Raw genomic sequence first — 17,388 nt, forward strand, 5'->3', positions numbered from 1 at the left:
GTTTCAGGTCATAGTCTGCAACTGGGATTAAGAGCTATACAGCTCGAAACACGTAGACTTGGGGTCTTTCTAGTTTTCTTGATGTGTTTTTTACGCACTTCCCTGTTTTTAATCGTATTACTAAATGTGGTGGTTTCAATTTTTTCCTTCTTTTATGCAGTGCTGAATTTACCTTCTTTTTACCTCACTTGACCTTGAAAATGGACCTTAATCGTTTCACCCCTGGGCCATTTTCCATTTTGTCCTCCCCTTCTTCCAAGAATGGTAACTTTATCATTTTTCCGTCAATATAGTCATACAAAGGACGAGTTGTACTTTTGAATGACACCATTGATTTTACCATATAGTGTACTGGAAAATGGGAAAAAAACTCCAAGTGTGGTGAAATTGCAAAAAAAAGTGCAATTCCACAATTGGTTTTTGGGTTTTTTATTTACCATGTTCACTATATGGTTTATGCTATTAATTTCTACCACTGAGCACCTATATCTATATTCAGTCAGTGTGCCTCTATATGGTAAAACTGACCTGGAAATATGATTCCCCAGGTCAGAACAAGTACGCAGATAACAAACATGTACAGTTGTTCTCAAAAGTTTACATACCCCGGCTGAATTTTTCCTTTCTTGGACTTGTTTCAGAGAACATGAATGATAACAAAACAACTTTTTCTCCACTCATGGTTATTGGTTGGGTGAAGCCATTTATTGTCAAACTAGTGGTGTTTTCTCTTAAATTTTAATGACAACCAAAAACATCCAAATGACCCTGATCAAAAGTTCACATACCCCAGTTCTTGATACCCTGTATTGCCCCCTCTAACATCAATGACAGCTTGAAGTCTTTTGTGGTAGTTGTGGATGAGGTTCTTTATTTTCTCAGATGGTAAAGCTGCACATTCTTCTTGGCAAAAAGCCTCCGGTTCCTGTAAATTCCTGGGCTGTCTAGCATGAACTGCGCGCTTGAAATCTCCCCAGAGTGTCTCAATGATATTAAGTTCAGGAGACTGAGATGAACACTCAGGGAACCTTCACTTTGTTCTGCTGTGTAGCGCCGGCATCTCTGCCTCCTTCCGGGTAGAGACGTCGCTCCTCTCACCGCCACGGTCCTGGTCCCACGTCCTCCAGCTCTCCTGCTGTTGTTGCATGCACCGCACACAGCTTCCCGGACACTGTGCTTAGGGCGCGCGCTCCCTCCCTCTTAAAGGGGCCGCGCGCCGTCCTAAAGAGTCCAAGGCCAATGGCCGGAGGACAATTCCAATTTAAGCACCTCCTCCAAAATAGAGGTGCCTGTGCAAGTTTGTTGTTTGTGTGCTAACACTCTCCTCAGCCCTCAGGTTCCAGTGCCCGCCTGTCTGTTAGCCGTGCCCGTCTGCCTATCAGCCATGCCCGCCAGCCTGTCTATCAGCTGTGCCCGCCAGTCTGTCAATCAGCCGTGCCCACCAGCTTGTCTATCTGCCGTGCCCGCCGGCTTGCCTACCTGGATCACCTGTCAGGTTACCTGCTGTGTCCACCTGCTTGCTTACCCGGATCATCTGTCTGGCTACCAGCCGTACCCGCCTGCTTGCCTACCCGGGTCACCCGTCAAGCTACCTGCCGCTGTACCTGTCAGCCTCAGTCACCTGACCCGTGGGAGTCGCCTGCTTTCACACAAGGTCAGTCCCAGAGTGGCACCTGGTTCCCCTGCCAGGTCACTCCTTGGTTCACGGAGTCGAATAAGCTGCCGAGTGGCCAGGGTCGGATCACGTAGACGTTTATTTACGCCCCTCTGGTCCCTCCTTGCATCCCAGCACAGAGGTTCCACCACCCGGATCCATAACAGTTTGCACAGGCCATGGAACCCGGTGGCTCCCAGGCTCCTTCGCTCTCAGACCTGTACCAAGAGGTCTCTCGCCAGCGAGCCCAACAGGATACTATCCTGTCCTACCTGCAGATAGTCAACTCCTGAATGGACGTGCTGTCCACCCCGACTGTGTCCGCCTCTAACCGAGCGGCGCCACCTCCGGCGGCACCTCAACCCAGTGGCGCTGTGGCATTCGGCTTTGGACCACGGATATCTGCTCCTCCATGTTATAGTGGTGACCCTGCCCTATGTCGGGGCTTCATAAATCAGTGCACGCTGCACTTTGAACTCCTGGCACACCAGTTCGCCTCCGACTGGGCCAAGGTGGCATTCATCATGTCTCACCTTACTGGAGAGGCGTTGGCGTGGCTTAACCCTCTGTGGGAGAGATGGGGTCGTCTGGTGTCCAATCTCCAGGCTTTCCTCGCGGCTTTCCGGAAGGTGTTAGATGAGCCTGGACGAAAATCTTCTACTGCCTCCTCACTTCTCTGACTCCGCCAAGGGAGTCTCTCTGTAGGCCAGAATGCTGTGCGTTTCCGAATCCTTGCATCTGAACTTGCCTGGAACAATGAGGCCCTGGTGTCCACCTATTGGGAGGGCCTTTTCGGATGGATCAAGGATGAGCTAGCCGGTCGTGACATACCTACCTCCCTGGACGAGCTGGTGTCATTAGCTAACCGGATTGACATCAGTTTTCTGGAACACGCTAAGGAGATGACTCGTGAGAGGAAACCTCTGCGCCTTGCTCCCGTCTTTCAAAGTCCAGTCTCGCAACCTGCACTCCCTCGGGTGTCTTCTCCACAGCCTATGCAAATTGACCAAGTAAAGATGGTCAAGTCTCGCCAGGAGACCCGTCGTGCTGAAGTGAGTTGCTTCTATTGTGGCAATATAGAGCATTAGATCTGCTCTTGCCTGGTGAGACTGGGAAACTCCTGTGTCTAGGACCGCTCGGAGAGATCGTCCTAGGCAAGAGTTCTTCCTCTCCGCCCTTGACTCTGAGACCCGCTTCTTCGAGAATGCACATCTGGATTCCGGAGCCGCTGGGAATCTCATCCGACAGGCCGTTATGGAGCATTTTAAGATTCCTACCATACATCTGGTGGATCCCTTAGCGGTTTCCTCTGTGGATGGAAAGCTTCTCCCTGAAACCATCTTGTTGGTTACTGAGCCAGTAACTCTTCAGGTGGGAATACTCTACTCGGAGAAGATCTCATTTTATGTACTGTCTGGTCTCTCTCATCCCCTCTTGCTTGGCCAGCCTAGGTTACAGAGAAATGAGCCCGTCCTAAATTGGAGCTCAGGTGAGGTGCTCCATTGGGGTCAGGAATGTCATAAAACCTGTCTGATTCCGGTTCGTCCTGCTCGATCCCCGTCTACTCCGGCTAACCTACCTAGCCTGCCAGCAACCTACTGTTCCTACGCGGGCATCTTCGATAAAAAGGAGGCAGAGACACTACCACCGCATAGGCCGTATGATTGCCCATCGACCTAATACCTGGTGCTTCACCTCTTTGTGGGCGAATCTACCCCTTGTCGATGGCCGAGACCTGTGCCATGTCTGAATACATTGAAGAAAATCTTGCTAGGGGATTTATCCAGAAATCCACCTCTCCGGCTGGAGCAGGATTCTTCTTTGTCAAAAAGAAAGACGGCTCTTGTAACATGCCTGGCGGCGTGTTTTCATGGTGCACCACCTCCCACCATGCAAGACCGCAATCTTACCTATCAGGCCAGGCTGTACACTTTGCTCCAGTACCTGCTGTTTGTATGTCTCTTGTCTGCTGGCTTAGGGCGGCAGCGCTGTTGCTTCCTGATTCTTAAAGCTGCAGTGTGCGCAGTCCTAATGCGTCCCCAGCCTATTGCTGTGAGCCACTGGAAACTTAAACCCCCTCCACCCAGTAGGAGGTGCCTGAGCAACATTTTCATTCAGTTTGTTCTGTGCAACTGAGTTGTCAGGTCCTGTCCTGTATCTTGTCTGTTTCTGCCTCTGGGGGCTGTATTCCCAGGCCTGCTACATGTATCTGTGACTTCTAGTTTGTCTCCGCCACCCTGGGGGCTGAGTTCCCAGGCTCGTTCCTGTATCTAATTCCTGGTTCAGTTTCTGTCTGAATTGTGTCCTAGCCAGTTACCTGTTTGTCTCTATGTCCAAACCTTCCCTTTTCCTGCAGTGTCTGAACCTGCACCTAACTCCAACTCGTTGTCTCTGAACTTCTGTTTGTGAGTTTTGTGTACACTCGCTACTCCATTGTAAGTACCTTGTGTGTATATGGTTTTGCTTGTTCACCGTACTTGCGGTTTTGCTCTTTGCTGCTTGTTTACCGCACCTGCGGGTTTTGCTCTGCTCTGCTTGTCTACCGCACCTGCGGGCTTTGCTCTGCTCTGCTTGTCTACCGCACCTGCGGGCTTTGCTCTGCTCTGCTTGTCTACCGCATCTGCGGGTTTTGCTCTGCTTTGCTTGTCTACCACATCTGCGGGTTTTGCACTGCTCAGCTTGTCTACCGCATCTGCGGGTTTTGCTCTGCTCTGCTTGTCTACCGCATCTGCGGGTTTTGCTCTGCTCTGCTTGTCTACGGCATCTGCGGGTTTTGCTCTGCTCTGCTTGTCTACCGCATCTGCGGGTTTTGCTCTGCTTGTCTACCGCATCTGCGGGTTTTGCTCTGCTCTGCTTGTCTACCGCATCTGCGGGTTTTGCTCTGCTCTGCTTGTCTACCGCATCTGCAGGTTTTGCTCTGCTCTGCTTGTCTACCGCATCTGCGGATTTTGCTCTGCTCTGCTTGTCTACCGCATCTGCGGGTTTTGCTCTGCTTGTCTACCGCATCTGCGGGTTTTGCTCTGCTTTGCTTGTCTACCCATCTGCGGGTTTTGCTCCGCTCTGCTTGTCTACCGCATCTGCGGGTTTTGCTCTGCTCTGCTTGTCTACCGCATCTGCGGGTTTTGCTCTGCTCTGCTTGTCTACCGCATCTGCGGGTTTTGCTCTGCTCTGCTTGTCTACCGCATCTGCGGGTTTTGCTCTGCTCTGCTTGTCTACCGCACCTGCGGGTTTTGCTCTGCTCTGCTTGTCTACCGCACCTGTGGGTTTTGCTCTGCTCTGCTTGTCTACTGCATCTGCGGGTTTTGCTCTGCTTTGCTTGTCTACCGCATCAGCGGGTTTTGCTCTGCTCTGTTTGTCTACCGCATCTGCGGGTTTTGCTCTGCTCTGCTTGTCTACCGCATCTGCGGTTTCGTTCCTGTGTCCCAGTTTGGACTGGTCCCTATCCTGCCTGCGTTCCGGCCTGCCAGTGCCCACCTGTCTGCATGCCAGCTGTGCCTGCCAGTGCCCACCTGTCTGTATACCAGCCATACCTGCCAATACCCACCTGTCTGCATACCAGCCGTGCCTGCCGGGATCCACCTGTCTGTATGCCAGCCTAACCTGCTTGTTCCTGCATTCCCCGGTGTGGGTCAACAGCTGTGACCGGGGTCTGACCTGGAGTAGCACCTAGTCCCTCTGCTTGGTTCCTCCCTGGTTCACGGAGTCAACTAACTCGCCGTGTGACCTTGGTCGGACCGAGTTGATACTTAGTTACGCCCCTCCAGGCACTCCTCGGTTAATGGTCCAGTGGGATCACTAATCATGCTCACGCCAGTCAGTCCGGGCGTGTGCGTAACAGCTCTCTTTGCCCTTGTATTGACTATAGGTGCCTAAACCAGATTACGATCAAGAATAAGTAGTCCATGCCTCTCATCTCGGAGCTGTTTTATCGCCTAAAAGGCGCAAGGATTTTCCCTAAGCTCGACCTGCGTGGGGCGTACAACATGGTCTGGATTCGCCAAGGAGACGAGTGGAAGACGGCATTCAACACTTGGGATGGTCACTATGAGTACCGCGTGATGCCCTTCGGTCTCTGTAATGCTCCAGCCATCTTCCAGGAGTTAGTAAACAATATCTTTCGAGATCTCCTGTATTTCTGCTTGGTGTACCTGGACGATATCTTGGTGTTCTGCCCTGATCTGCCCTCTCACCGGAGGGATGTTTGTCAGGTCCTGCTGAGGCTCCGGAAGAATCGCCTGTATGCTAAGTTCGAGAAATGCCTCTTTGAGCAGACCTCTCTGCAGTTTCTGGGGTATGTCATCTCTGAGACTGGGCTGTGGATGGATCTTGAGAAGGTGTCTGCCATCTTAAAGTGGCCCCAACCCGAGGGGGTTGAAGGCTATTCAGCGGTTTCTGGGATTCGCTAACTATTACCGCCTCTTCATTCCTCATTTCTCCTCTCGGACAGCTCCCATCTCTGCTCTTACCCGTAAGTGAGCAAATCCCAAAAGAGTGGTCTTCCGAGGCAGAAAATGCCTTTATCTCTCTTAAATAAACCTTCTCCTCCGCTCCTGTGCTACACCGTCCGGATTGCAACAAACAGTTCTTCCTGGAGGTTGATGCCTCTTCCTCCGGAGCCGGAGCGGTGCTTACCCAGAAATCTTCGTCCGGAAGAATGGTGACCTGCGGCTTCTTTTCCAAATTCTTCTCTCCATCCGAGCACAATTACTCCATATGAGATAGAGAACTGCTGGCCATCAAATTAGCGCTGGAGGAGTGGCGCTACTTGCTTGAGGGGGCTCTGCACCCGGTGGTCATCTACACTGACCATAAAAACCTTGCTTATTTGCAGACCGCCCAAAGACTAAACCCGTGTCAGGCCAGATAGTCTTTGTTCTTTGCTCGATTCTGCTTCAATCTCCATTACCGCCCGGCAGACAGGAACATTAAAGCCGACGCTTTATCCCGCTCTCTTCTGTCATCGGACCTGGAGGAGGAGCCTCTACACATCATTGATGCCTCCAGAATTATGACTGTTGCTCCATTTGACCTGTCTCATCTACCTCCTGGTAAGACCTTTGCAGTGGCTCAGGATCGGAAGAAGGTCTTACTCTGGGGCCATTAGTCCAAACTGGCTGGCCATGCCGACCAGAAGAAGACACTTCTGCTCATTGCCCAGCACTATTGGTGGCCCACCCTGCGCAAGGATGTTGGGGATTTTGTCGCGGCTTGTTCCTCTTGTGCCCGTAACAAGATACCTAGGCACCTTCCAGCCGGTCGCCTCCTTCCTCTTCCCGTGCCTTCCGCTCCATGGCAACATATTGCAATGGATTTCATCATGGATCTCCCTGTATCGGACGGTTGTACAGTCATTTGGGTGATTGCCGACCGCTTCTCCAAGATGACTCACTTCATCCCTCTGCCTGGTCTTCCATCTGCACCTGTGCTGGCTAAGGACTTCATCTGTCACATCTTCTATCTCCACGGCTTACCACTCCACATTGTCTCGGACCGAGGAGTTCAGTTCACTTCTCGCTTTTGGAGGGCCACGTGCAAGCTGCTGGATGTCCCTTTGGATTTTTCTTCGGCCTATCATCCTCAGTCCAATGGTCAAGTGGAACATATCAATCAGATCCTTACCAGCTTTCTTCGGCACTTTGTCAACGTTCACCATAGCGATTGGGTTGAGCTCCTGCCCTGGGCCGAGTTTTCCTATAACAACCATGTGAGTGAGTCTTCTGCTAAGTCTCCATTTTTTGTGGCCGGAGGACCATTCCTATTTAAGCACCTCCTCCAAAATGGAGGTGCCTGTGCAAGGTTGTTGTTTGTGTGCTAACACTCTCCTCAGCCCTCAGGTTCCAGTGCCCGCCTGTCTGTCTGTCAGCCGTGCCCGCCAGCCTATCAGCCGTGCCCGCCAGCCTGTCTATCAGCCGTGCCCGCCAGCCTGTCTATCAGCCGTGCACGCCAGCCTGTCTATCCGGTGTGCCCGCCAGTCTATCTGCCGTGCCCACCGGCTTGCCTGTCCAGATCACCTGTCAGGTTACCTGCTGTGTCCACCTGCTTGCCTACCCGGATCACCCGTCAAGCTACCTGCCACTGTACCTGTCAGCCTCAGCCACCTGACCCGTGGGAGTCACCTGCTCTCACACAAGGTCGGTCCCAGAGTGGCACCTGGTTCCCCTGCCCGGTCCCTCCTTGGTTCACGGAGTCGACTAAGCCGCCGTGTGGCCAGGGTCGGTCCGAGTAGGCGCTTAGTTATGCCCCTCTGGTCCCTCCTTGCATCCCAGCACAGAGGTTCCATCACCCGGATCCATAACATGCTGTAGCCAATGACAGGTCGACTTGGCCTTGTGTTTTGGATCGTTGCCATGTTGGAACGTCCAAGTACGTCCCATGCGCTGCTTCCGGGCTGATGAGTGCAAGTTTGCCTCCAGTATTTGCTGATAAAGTGATGCATTCATCTTTCCTTCAACTTTTACAAAGTTTCCTGTGCCTTTGTAGCTCACACATCCCCAAAACATCAGCGATCCACCTAAGTGCTTTACGGTAGGAATGGTGTTCCTTTCATCATAGGCCTTGTTGACCTCTCTCCAAATGTAAAGTTTATGGTTGTGGCCAAAAAGTTAAATTTTGGTCTCATCACTCCAAATTACCTTGTTCCAGAAGTTTTGAATCTTGTCTCTGTGCTGTTTGGCATATTGGCATATTGTAGGTAAGATACTTTGTGGCATTTGCGCAATAATAGCTTTCTTCTGGCGACACGACCATGCAGCCCATTTTTCTTCAAGTGCCTCCTTATTGTGCATCTTGAAACAGCCACACCGCTAGTTTTCAGAGAGTCCTGAATTTCAGCTGATGTTATTTGTGGGTTTTTCTTTGCATCCCAAACAATTTTTCTGGCAGTTGTGGCCGAAATATTTGTTGGTCTACCTGACCGTGGTTTGGTTTTTAAAGCGCCCCTGATTTTCCATTTGTTAATCACAGTTTGAACGCTGCTGACTAGAATTATCAATTCCTTGGATATTTTTTTGTATCCCTTTCCTGTGTTATACAGTTCAACTACCTTTTCCCGTAGATCCATTGACAATTCTTTTTCTTTCCCCATGACTCATAATCCAGAAACGTCAGTGGCTGGATGAAACATGCAAGAGACTGTCTGGATCCCAGAAACTCACTCAGCTTTTATGCACACATACTGATTACAAGCAAACAGGTCACAGGTGAGGAAGTGACCTTAGTAGCCATTCAAACCCATTTGTGTCAAATTCTGTGTATATTATAAGGCCAAAATCACCAGGGTATGTGAACTTTTGATCAGGGTTATTTGGATGTTTTTGGTTGTTATTAAGATTTAACAATAAATGGCTTCACCCAACCAATAACCATGAGTGGAGAAAATGTTTTTTTGTTATCATTCATATTCTCTGAAACAAGGCCAAGAAAGGAAAAATGCTGCCAGGGTAAGTAAACTTTTGAGAACAACTGTGCAGCCATGAGCCGGTGTTCACAGAAATATAATATTGACAGGCATGGGGGTCTTCATCAGATCTCTGTCTGTCACGACAACCCATCAATGCCCATGTCATGTGATCGAGGGGTGCCGATGAGTTGTCATGACTGCCGGGGGTCTGCTGATGACCTGTCATGGTGCCTGTCATTATGATGAATGACGTGCTTCAGGCCGGCGCATGCTAAATCCCGCTGTCAGTGATTGACAGCGGGATTTAACAGGTTAACAGCCGCCGATGCAGCTACTCTCCAACGGAGACTGTTAAAGCACATGATAACTGATTAAATCATGTGCAGGGAAAGATGCGGGCTCAGCGTGTGAACCCATATCAAAGTCAGGGACATGACATATGACATAAATGTACATCGTATGTCGTGAAGTGGTTAAAAAGAAGGGTGGGGAAGAATCATACTTATAATTTCAATTGCTTAATATTTATGTCAGACAATACTGTCATATTCTTGTACAGCATATTGAAAACTAGAACAACTTCATAACACATGTAAATATTAGGACACAGGAGGTCAACATCGCAGAGAGTACTTTTATATTTATCACTTTGATCGGCATTTGAAGCCAAAACTAGGAGTGGATTAAAAAATCCATGTTTTCTGTAACGAATTACCCATTTAACTGGGAAGCAACAGATTAAAAGTAATAGTTTGTTTCATATTTGTTTAATGAGCATTTTAATGAGAACATGCTTCTAGTGCTGCTCTTTGGATACAGTTTAGTCCCTTGACGCTTTCAAAATATTTAAAATGAATATTTACATACAGAAGTAAAAGAAAATTATGTCATCTACTAGTCTTATTGGAGATACACTCTTCTAAACTGTTCACAAACTTGCATAGGAACTTTGCATTATTTATTTCCTTATTCCAAAAAAAAGAAACCATGTAAGACAAGTGGGCATGGTTTAATTGTAAAGGTACTTTAAACCATGTTTTATCAATTTATCAATAAAGGTGAAAATTAATTGCAGAACTAAATGTCTGCTTACAGCAATAGAAAAGAAATTAAAACAATCAATCATTTCTAATTATGACAAAGGAGTTTGACCTTTTACTACATTAGGCACCATTCTCCCCATTTGTCCTCTCCAATACCAGTGAAAACTCACCATAATAGTTAAATAACTTTAAAGAGACATTAACTGACTTTCTCCGGTTGGGTATACAATTTGATGCTTGGCAGACTATTGTATTCTTCAGATCTTTTCACATTATAAGTTAGGTGTCACTTGAAGTCATGAGATCCTGCCCACTATTTGCTGTTCTACATCCGAAATACAACAATGCAATATGCCCTTTGATATCAAAGTCCAGGCCTATTTCCTATTCCTGTTTTTTGGTCCACTTGCCCTCCCAATTTCCCCAGCAAACACAGCCTGTATTACATCTCCCTGAGGTCACGGCATTGTTGTCAATTGGAAAAATTGCTTTTTCTACATTGCAAATCATTAATGTCAGCAATGAGTACTTAAAGGGGTTATCCAGTCAAAAGTGATATGTCTGCAGTCACTCTGTGTGACTGCAGACTTATGAATACCCCCAGCGCAGGAACTGTGCGCTGCGGGGATTCGCCGGTATGAGACGCGGTAAAAGAGGGTATGTACGAGTTATACATAATCCAGTGTGTAGAGTGTGTTGGTAAACAATGCCCCGTGTGTAGAGTGTGCTAATACACAATGCCCTGTGTGTAGAGTGTGCTAATACACAATGTCCTATGTGTAGAGTGTGTTGGTAAACAATGTCCTTTATGTAGAGTGTGCTGATACACAATGCCGTGTGTGTAGAGTGTGCTGATACACAATGCCGTGTGTGTAGAGTGTGCTGATACACAATGCCCTGTGTGTAGAGTGTGCTGATACACAATGCCGTGTGTGTAGAGTGTGCTGATACACAATGCCCCGTGTGTAGAGTGTGCTAATACACAATGCCCTGTGTGTAGAGTGTGTTGGTAAACAATGTCCTTTATGTAGAGTGTGCTGATACACAATGCCCTGTGTGTAGAGTGTGCTGATACACAATGCCGTGTGTGTAGAGTGTGCTGATACACAATGCCCTGTGTGTAGAGTGTGCTGATACACAATGCCCTGTGTGTAGAGTGTGCTGATACACAATGCCGTGTGTGTAGAGTGTGCTGATACACAATGCCCTGTGTGTAGAGTGTACTGATACACAATGCCCTGTGTGTAGAGTGTGCTGATACACAATGCCCAGTGTGTAGAGTGTACTTATACACAATGCCCTGCGCGGCCGCGTGGTTAGCGGCTGCCAGCAGCGGTTGGGTAGCTGGCTCTGGTGCCTCCGGTGGGAAGCGGCCTGAGGCATCAGGTGGGGAGGACACGTGGACAGCTGCACTGGGACAGTAAGAAGCGGGGAGGGAGCAGGCGCATGAGGCTGGGGGCTTGGAGAAACCGAGGCTTGAGCACTGGGGACAGGGGGATGAGCGCTAAGCCCAGCAATGAGGGCTTCTAGCCAGCGCTCGCTCCCCTGCGCTAACCCCGCGCGCAGAGCCTCCGTAACGTGACCTGAAATCTCCATCTCTATACCGGACAGCGCTGCCAGCCACGAGCACTTCCAGGTCCAGAACAGGGAAGAGGAAGGGGGCTGGTTCAGAGCTGAGTTTTATGCTTAAGGGACGGGCTGTGTTAGCCATCCTCTGTTATTTTATTGGTCCCTACAGGGACATCCTCTTACCCACGGGCAAAGGGTGGTGGAAGGGAGCACAGATCGTCACGCAGCTAACGGGGGGGGGGGCGCTACAGTCAGAGGCACCCTCCTTAATCAGTAGAGTGCCTGCCATTCTGCTGATACTGTATGTGACATAATGCTCTGTGTGGGGTGTGCTGATACGTGACACAATTGTCTGTGTGTAATCTGTGCTGATATGTGACAATGCACTATCTGTAGTGTGTGCTGATATGTCACAATACTGTGTAGTGTGTGTGTGCTCATATATGACACAATGTACAGTATGTAGTGTGCTGATATGTGGCACGATGCTCTGTATGTAGTGTGTGCTGATATGCGATACAATGCTCTTTGTGTAGTGTATCTCTCTGTGTGCAATGTATGCTGATACATCATGTGTTGTATGTAGTGTATCCCTGTGTGTAGTGTGTCCCTGTGTGTAGTGTGTGCTGATATGTGATACAATGCCCTGTGTGTAGTGCACCCCAGTGTGTAGTGTGTCCCTGTGTGTAGTGTATCCCTGTGTGTAGTGTGTCCCTGTGTGTAGTGTATCCCTGTGTGTAGTGTGTCCCTGTGTGTAGTGTGTGTTGATATGTGATACAATGCCCAGTGTGTTGTGCATCCCTGTGTGTAGAGTGTCCTTGTGTGTTGTCCATTCCTGTGTGCAGTGTGTTGTGTGTCCCTGTGTGTAGTGTGTCCCAGTGTGTAGTGTGTCCCTGTGTGTAGTGTGTCCCTGTGTGTAATGTGTCCCTGTGTGTAGTGTATCCCTGTGTGTAGTTTATCCCTGTGTGTAATGTGTCCATGTGTGTAGTGTATCCCTGTGGGTAGTGTGTCCATGTGTGTAGTGTATCCCTGTGTGTAGTGAGTCCCTGTGTGTAGTGTATCCCTGTGTGTAGTGCGTCCCTGCGCGTAGTGAGTCCCTGTATGTATTGTGTCCCAGTGTGTAGTGTATCCCTGTGTGTAGTGTATCCCTGTGTGTAGTGTATCCCTGTGTGTAACATATCCCTGTGTGTAGTGCTGCGTCCCTGTGTGTAGTGTGTCCCTGTGTTGTTTATTCGTGTGTGTAGTGTGTCCTTGTGTGTATTGTGTTCCTGTGTGTAGTGCATCCCTGTGTGTAGTGTATCCGTGTGTGTAGTGTGTGCTAGTACACCATGTCATGTGTATAGTGTGTCCCTGTGTGTAGTGTGTCCCTGTGTGTAGTGTGTCCCTGTGTGTAGTGTGTCCCTGTATGTAGTGTATCCCTGTATGTAGTGTGTCCCTGTGTGTAGTGTGTCCCTGTGTGTAGTGTATTCCTGTGTGTAGTGTATTCCTGTGTGTAGTGTATTCCTGTGTGTAGTGTATCCCTGTGTGTAGTGTATCCCTGTATGTAGTGTGTCCCTGTATGTAGTGTGTCCCTGTATGTAGTGTGTCCCTGTGTGTAGTGTCCCTGTGTGTAGTGTGTACCTTTGTGTAGTGTATTCCTGTGTGTAGTGCGTCCCTGTGTGTTGTTTATCCGTGTGTGTAGTGTATCCCTGTGTGTAGTGTGTCCCTGTGTGTAGTGTCCCTGTGTGTATTGTATTCCTGTGTGTAGTGCGTCCCTGTGTGTTGTTTATCCGTGTGTGTAGTGTGTCCCTGTGTATTGTATTCCTGTGTGTAGTGCGTCCCTGTGTGTTGTTTATCCGTGTGTGTAGTGCGTCCCTGTGTGTTGTTTATCCGTGTGTGTAGTGCGTCCCTGTGTGTTGTTTATCCGTGTGTGTAGTGCGTCCCTGTGTGTTGTTTATCCGTGTGTGTAGTGTGCCCCTGTGTGCAGTGTCCCTGTGTGTAGTGTGTCCCTGTGTGTAGTGTGTCCCTGTGTGTAGTGTATCCCTGTGTGTAGTGTGTCCTTGTGTGTAGTGTATTCCTGTGTATTGTATTCCTGTGTGTAGTGCATCCCTGTGTTGTTTATCCGTGTGTGTAGTGTGTCCTTGTGTGTAGTGTGTCCTTGTGTGTAGTATATTCCTGTGTGTAGAGCATCCCTGTTGTTTATCCGTGTGTGTAGTGTGTCCTTGTGTGTAGTGTATTCCTGTGTGTAGTGCATTCCTGTGATGTTTATCCGTGTGTGTAGTGTGTCCCTGTGTGTAGTGTGTGCTAGCACACCATGTCATGTGTGTAGTGTGTCCCTGTGTGTAGTGTGTCCCTGTGTGTAGTGTGTCCCTGTGTGTAGTGTGTCCCTGTGTGTATGTAGCAGGCTAGTGATAGTATGGGCTGTGCTGTGTCTCATGCAGACAGTACAGTAAGCATGTCTCTCCCTCACAGGAGCAGGCACTGAATGTCTGGCACAGCCCCATCATCGGTTGCTCTTACCAGCCCCCCAGTCCTAGCGATTGGCCAGCAGCTGGTACCTCAGTCACCTCTTGCTGCCGGGCACCGCCGCCACTCCGGGTCCCAAAGCCACTGCTCGACTGGTGGACCCTGGGAGCGGCGCAGTGCGCACACACTCGGGCTGCCCGCTGGAGGAAGCGGCTCCAATCCATCTGCACTTGTTATCTAGCAGCTGCCAAGCCTGCAGGAGTCTACTGCAACCCGCCATCCATCCAGCCGCTGCAGTACCTCACCCGCCTGCTGCTGACCGACACTGGCACACAGGTACCATCTTGTCTGCGTGTGGGTGTGGGCAGGGGGCACTGCCTGGCTCCTGGCAGGAGGAATGGGATGTGAGGATGGGGCTTATTCCTCATAGAGTTGTGATGGGAGGCACAAGGGCATGAGCAGCATGGAGCAGGGAATCACACCAAGTCTAATGCCCTGCTCATTCTACCCTAAGTTAGTCTAGTTGGCAGCAGGCTCTTCTAATATTGGCACATTATTAGTATATATATATATATATATATATATATATATATATATATATATATATATATATATATAAACACACACACACATATATATACACATTGCATGTTACACTATGCATATTGTGTGTGACATACACACTGTTGTGTGTGAGTGACACAATGGGAAATGTAGCAGGATGTAATATATATATATATATATATATATATATATATATATATATATATAGTGTGTATATTGTGTCATAGTTGGTGGATATTAGTAACATGAAGGCGGCGTTGTGTCTGTAGTATATCAGCATCCGCTATATCGATTAGACCCAATCACTACAATAGACACAAATGAATGGACGTGTGTAACTACAGAGCAGATAGAGGAGTCTGAGAAAGATACCGAGCAGGGGATGGATGGACTGATAAAGTCTTTTACAGCATTGCCTCATTAAAAAAAAATGTGAGTATTTGCCGTACTTATGTGTGTATTTATGTACATGTCTATATGTGTGGCGTAACGCTGACACATACAAATATACTAAAATGTGTATATATTGTATAGAAATATATTTATTAAGATAAATATAATAGTATTTTTAGCAATGCAATTTTTTGAGTGGCATTCTGCACCTACAGATCTCATAAAACCAAAATGTTGGGAACACTTTCCGGATCCAATCATAATTGATAAACTTCTGGGTTTTGTCAGTGATCCAAAGACATTCTTCCACTCTACATTCCTGGTCTCTGACTTATAAGGATTTGTCTTATGAGTCTTCCTAATTAGCACCTTCCCACCAAGTTGTGTTTGGACTGTAGTAAACTATTTATTTACACCTGGTCGGCTCAAGATGGCAAAGGGGCAAAGCAGAGACTTTTTATGGGGACTTCCTGTCTTTGCGATGGGAGTGTAACATCCATCTTTCAAGGTCATAATTGCCTAGTAGTTAAACATGCACCTTACACACTTCCTAGCACATTATTTATTGCCTGTTGGGATTATTATTTACGTTGTTATTTTCTAATAAAGAACAAGAACCTTACAAATATTATTGTATTGTTTTAGAGCTGGGTTGCACACTCAGGGCTTGTATTTAAAGGGTGTGATATGTCTGCACGGTCAGAGAGGTTACTGCTGTGGAGCAGAGGCAGAACACTGAAAGGCCACAGCCCCTCTATCAGTATTTAGTCAGTATTTGGTCAGTATTTTTTCTCTGGAGTGGGAGCCAAAACCAGGAGTGGGTGATAAATGCAGAATTGGTGACTTATTTCTATTATACCTTTTCTCTGATTGTTCCTCACCTGGTTTTGGCTCCCACTCCTGAGAAAAAATGCTGGCTGAATACTGATAGTGGGGCTGTGGCCTTAGATATGTATACATGCACGTAGGCAGAGACCTTCCAATCCAGGTCAGCGGTTGGGAGAAGCTGCCGGGGACCCACCTGTCTGACTAGTCTGTAGCGCGGTCTCGGTCCCCAACAGCTTTTAAAGTATGTTTTTAAACGCCGCAGCGTTTCAGAGTCAAACATACTGTACCTGGCTGACTTAATATAGTAAGTGTCTGATACATACTGTTCATAGATTGGGCAACATGTATCAGGTGACAGGTTCCCTTTAAGGCCATGTTCACATGATGCATTTGCAATGTGTTTTTTGACGCAATTTTCCAAAAGTGTGATAAACTCGCAGCAAAAAAAACACATTGCAAAAGCATCTGATGAACACAGCCTAAGGTCTCATTCATTTGTCTGTTCTTAATATTCGTGTTCTACCACTAAGTCTTCATATACAAGTTGCATACCATTTTTACCAGTTCCCTGTATTAGAATAGTTTGTAAATCATTGAGTCACAGTCTGTTGTAGTAGTGAATCAGTAATAAGCTACTAGAAGCTGACGCAGTCTATTCACACATTGTGCACTATATTGTAACCAATCATTCATTGTTGGGAGTTCACTGCATAAAAATCTGCATATGTTGAAAAAATCATTCTTTCTTTTTTTAAAATACTGCTATAGAGTCGTGCTGTAAACTGTATATGTGACACTTGGGAACTGTACCCATTCATGGAGATGCATGACTTCTATATGAGCGTAAGTTTTATCACTGAATTCACCAGATACAATTAACTGGTATTTTTTAGTTAGTAAAATATATTATTTTTAATATTTTGGGGGCTGTTAATCTGGAACATAAATGTAACCATTTGATATGATAGGTCAAGTAGGACAGTTCAGTGAGCCACACATGTTGATCATACCAAATTGACATACGTAGAGTGGTCACTGAAACTGTGCCGGCGCCACGACTGGAAGCCGAACGCTGCCGGGGGGTGATAAAGTTAATTTCCTCCTGGCAGTGGGGCTCTCAGTATGGGCACCACTCAAAGCAAGAATACTATTAACCAGCAAATTAACCCCATATCTGCAGGTTAATAGCATTATTTTACATGATGGGTTCCCTTTAAGGCATGCAGCAAATAATTCATATGGTGCTGCTTTCCTATATTGATACAACAAAAAGAGAAAAATGTTCCCTTCCTTCAAGGGTTTGTCCGCTCTTTTCATATTGGTGACCACCCTTAGGATAATTCATCAATACTAGATTGGTGGGAGCTGACATTTGACACCCCCCACTGATCAGCTAATATCTGCTCCGGCTGGATATAAATAGTGAATGGATCTGGAATAGTAGAGTTCAGTTCACTGTGTAGTTCCCAAGAACTGGAGCTCAGCTCCAACTG

General features: G+C 47.6%; 1 protein-coding gene across 4 annotated transcripts in view; it reads left to right on the forward strand.

Moving 5' to 3' along the window:
- Positions 1-14,100: 14,100 nt before the first annotated feature.
- Positions 14,101-17,388, forward strand: part of MYRIP (myosin VIIA and Rab interacting protein) — a 938,202-nt gene continuing 934,914 nt past the window's right edge. The window contains exon 1 of one of the 4 annotated variants that reach the window (XM_073678116.1): positions 14,101-14,446. Coding sequence is in view for 3 of the 4 variants with exons in the window: in XM_073678115.1 (XP_073534216.1) it covers positions 15,105-15,106 (2 nt within the window). In the remaining variant the exon portion in view is untranslated. Of the gene's footprint in view, positions 14,447-14,906; positions 15,107-17,388 lie in introns of those variants that run through there. The other 3 variants (XM_073678115.1, XM_073678117.1, XM_073678118.1) reach the window with 3 other exon arrangements.

This window comes from Phyllobates terribilis, unplaced genomic scaffold, assembly GCF_046119375.1.
Source record: "Phyllobates terribilis strain yellow unplaced genomic scaffold, ASM4611937v1 Scaffold_4__5_contigs__length_816908805, whole genome shotgun sequence".
Classification (NCBI taxonomy): domain Eukaryota; kingdom Metazoa; phylum Chordata; class Amphibia; order Anura; family Dendrobatidae; genus Phyllobates; species Phyllobates terribilis.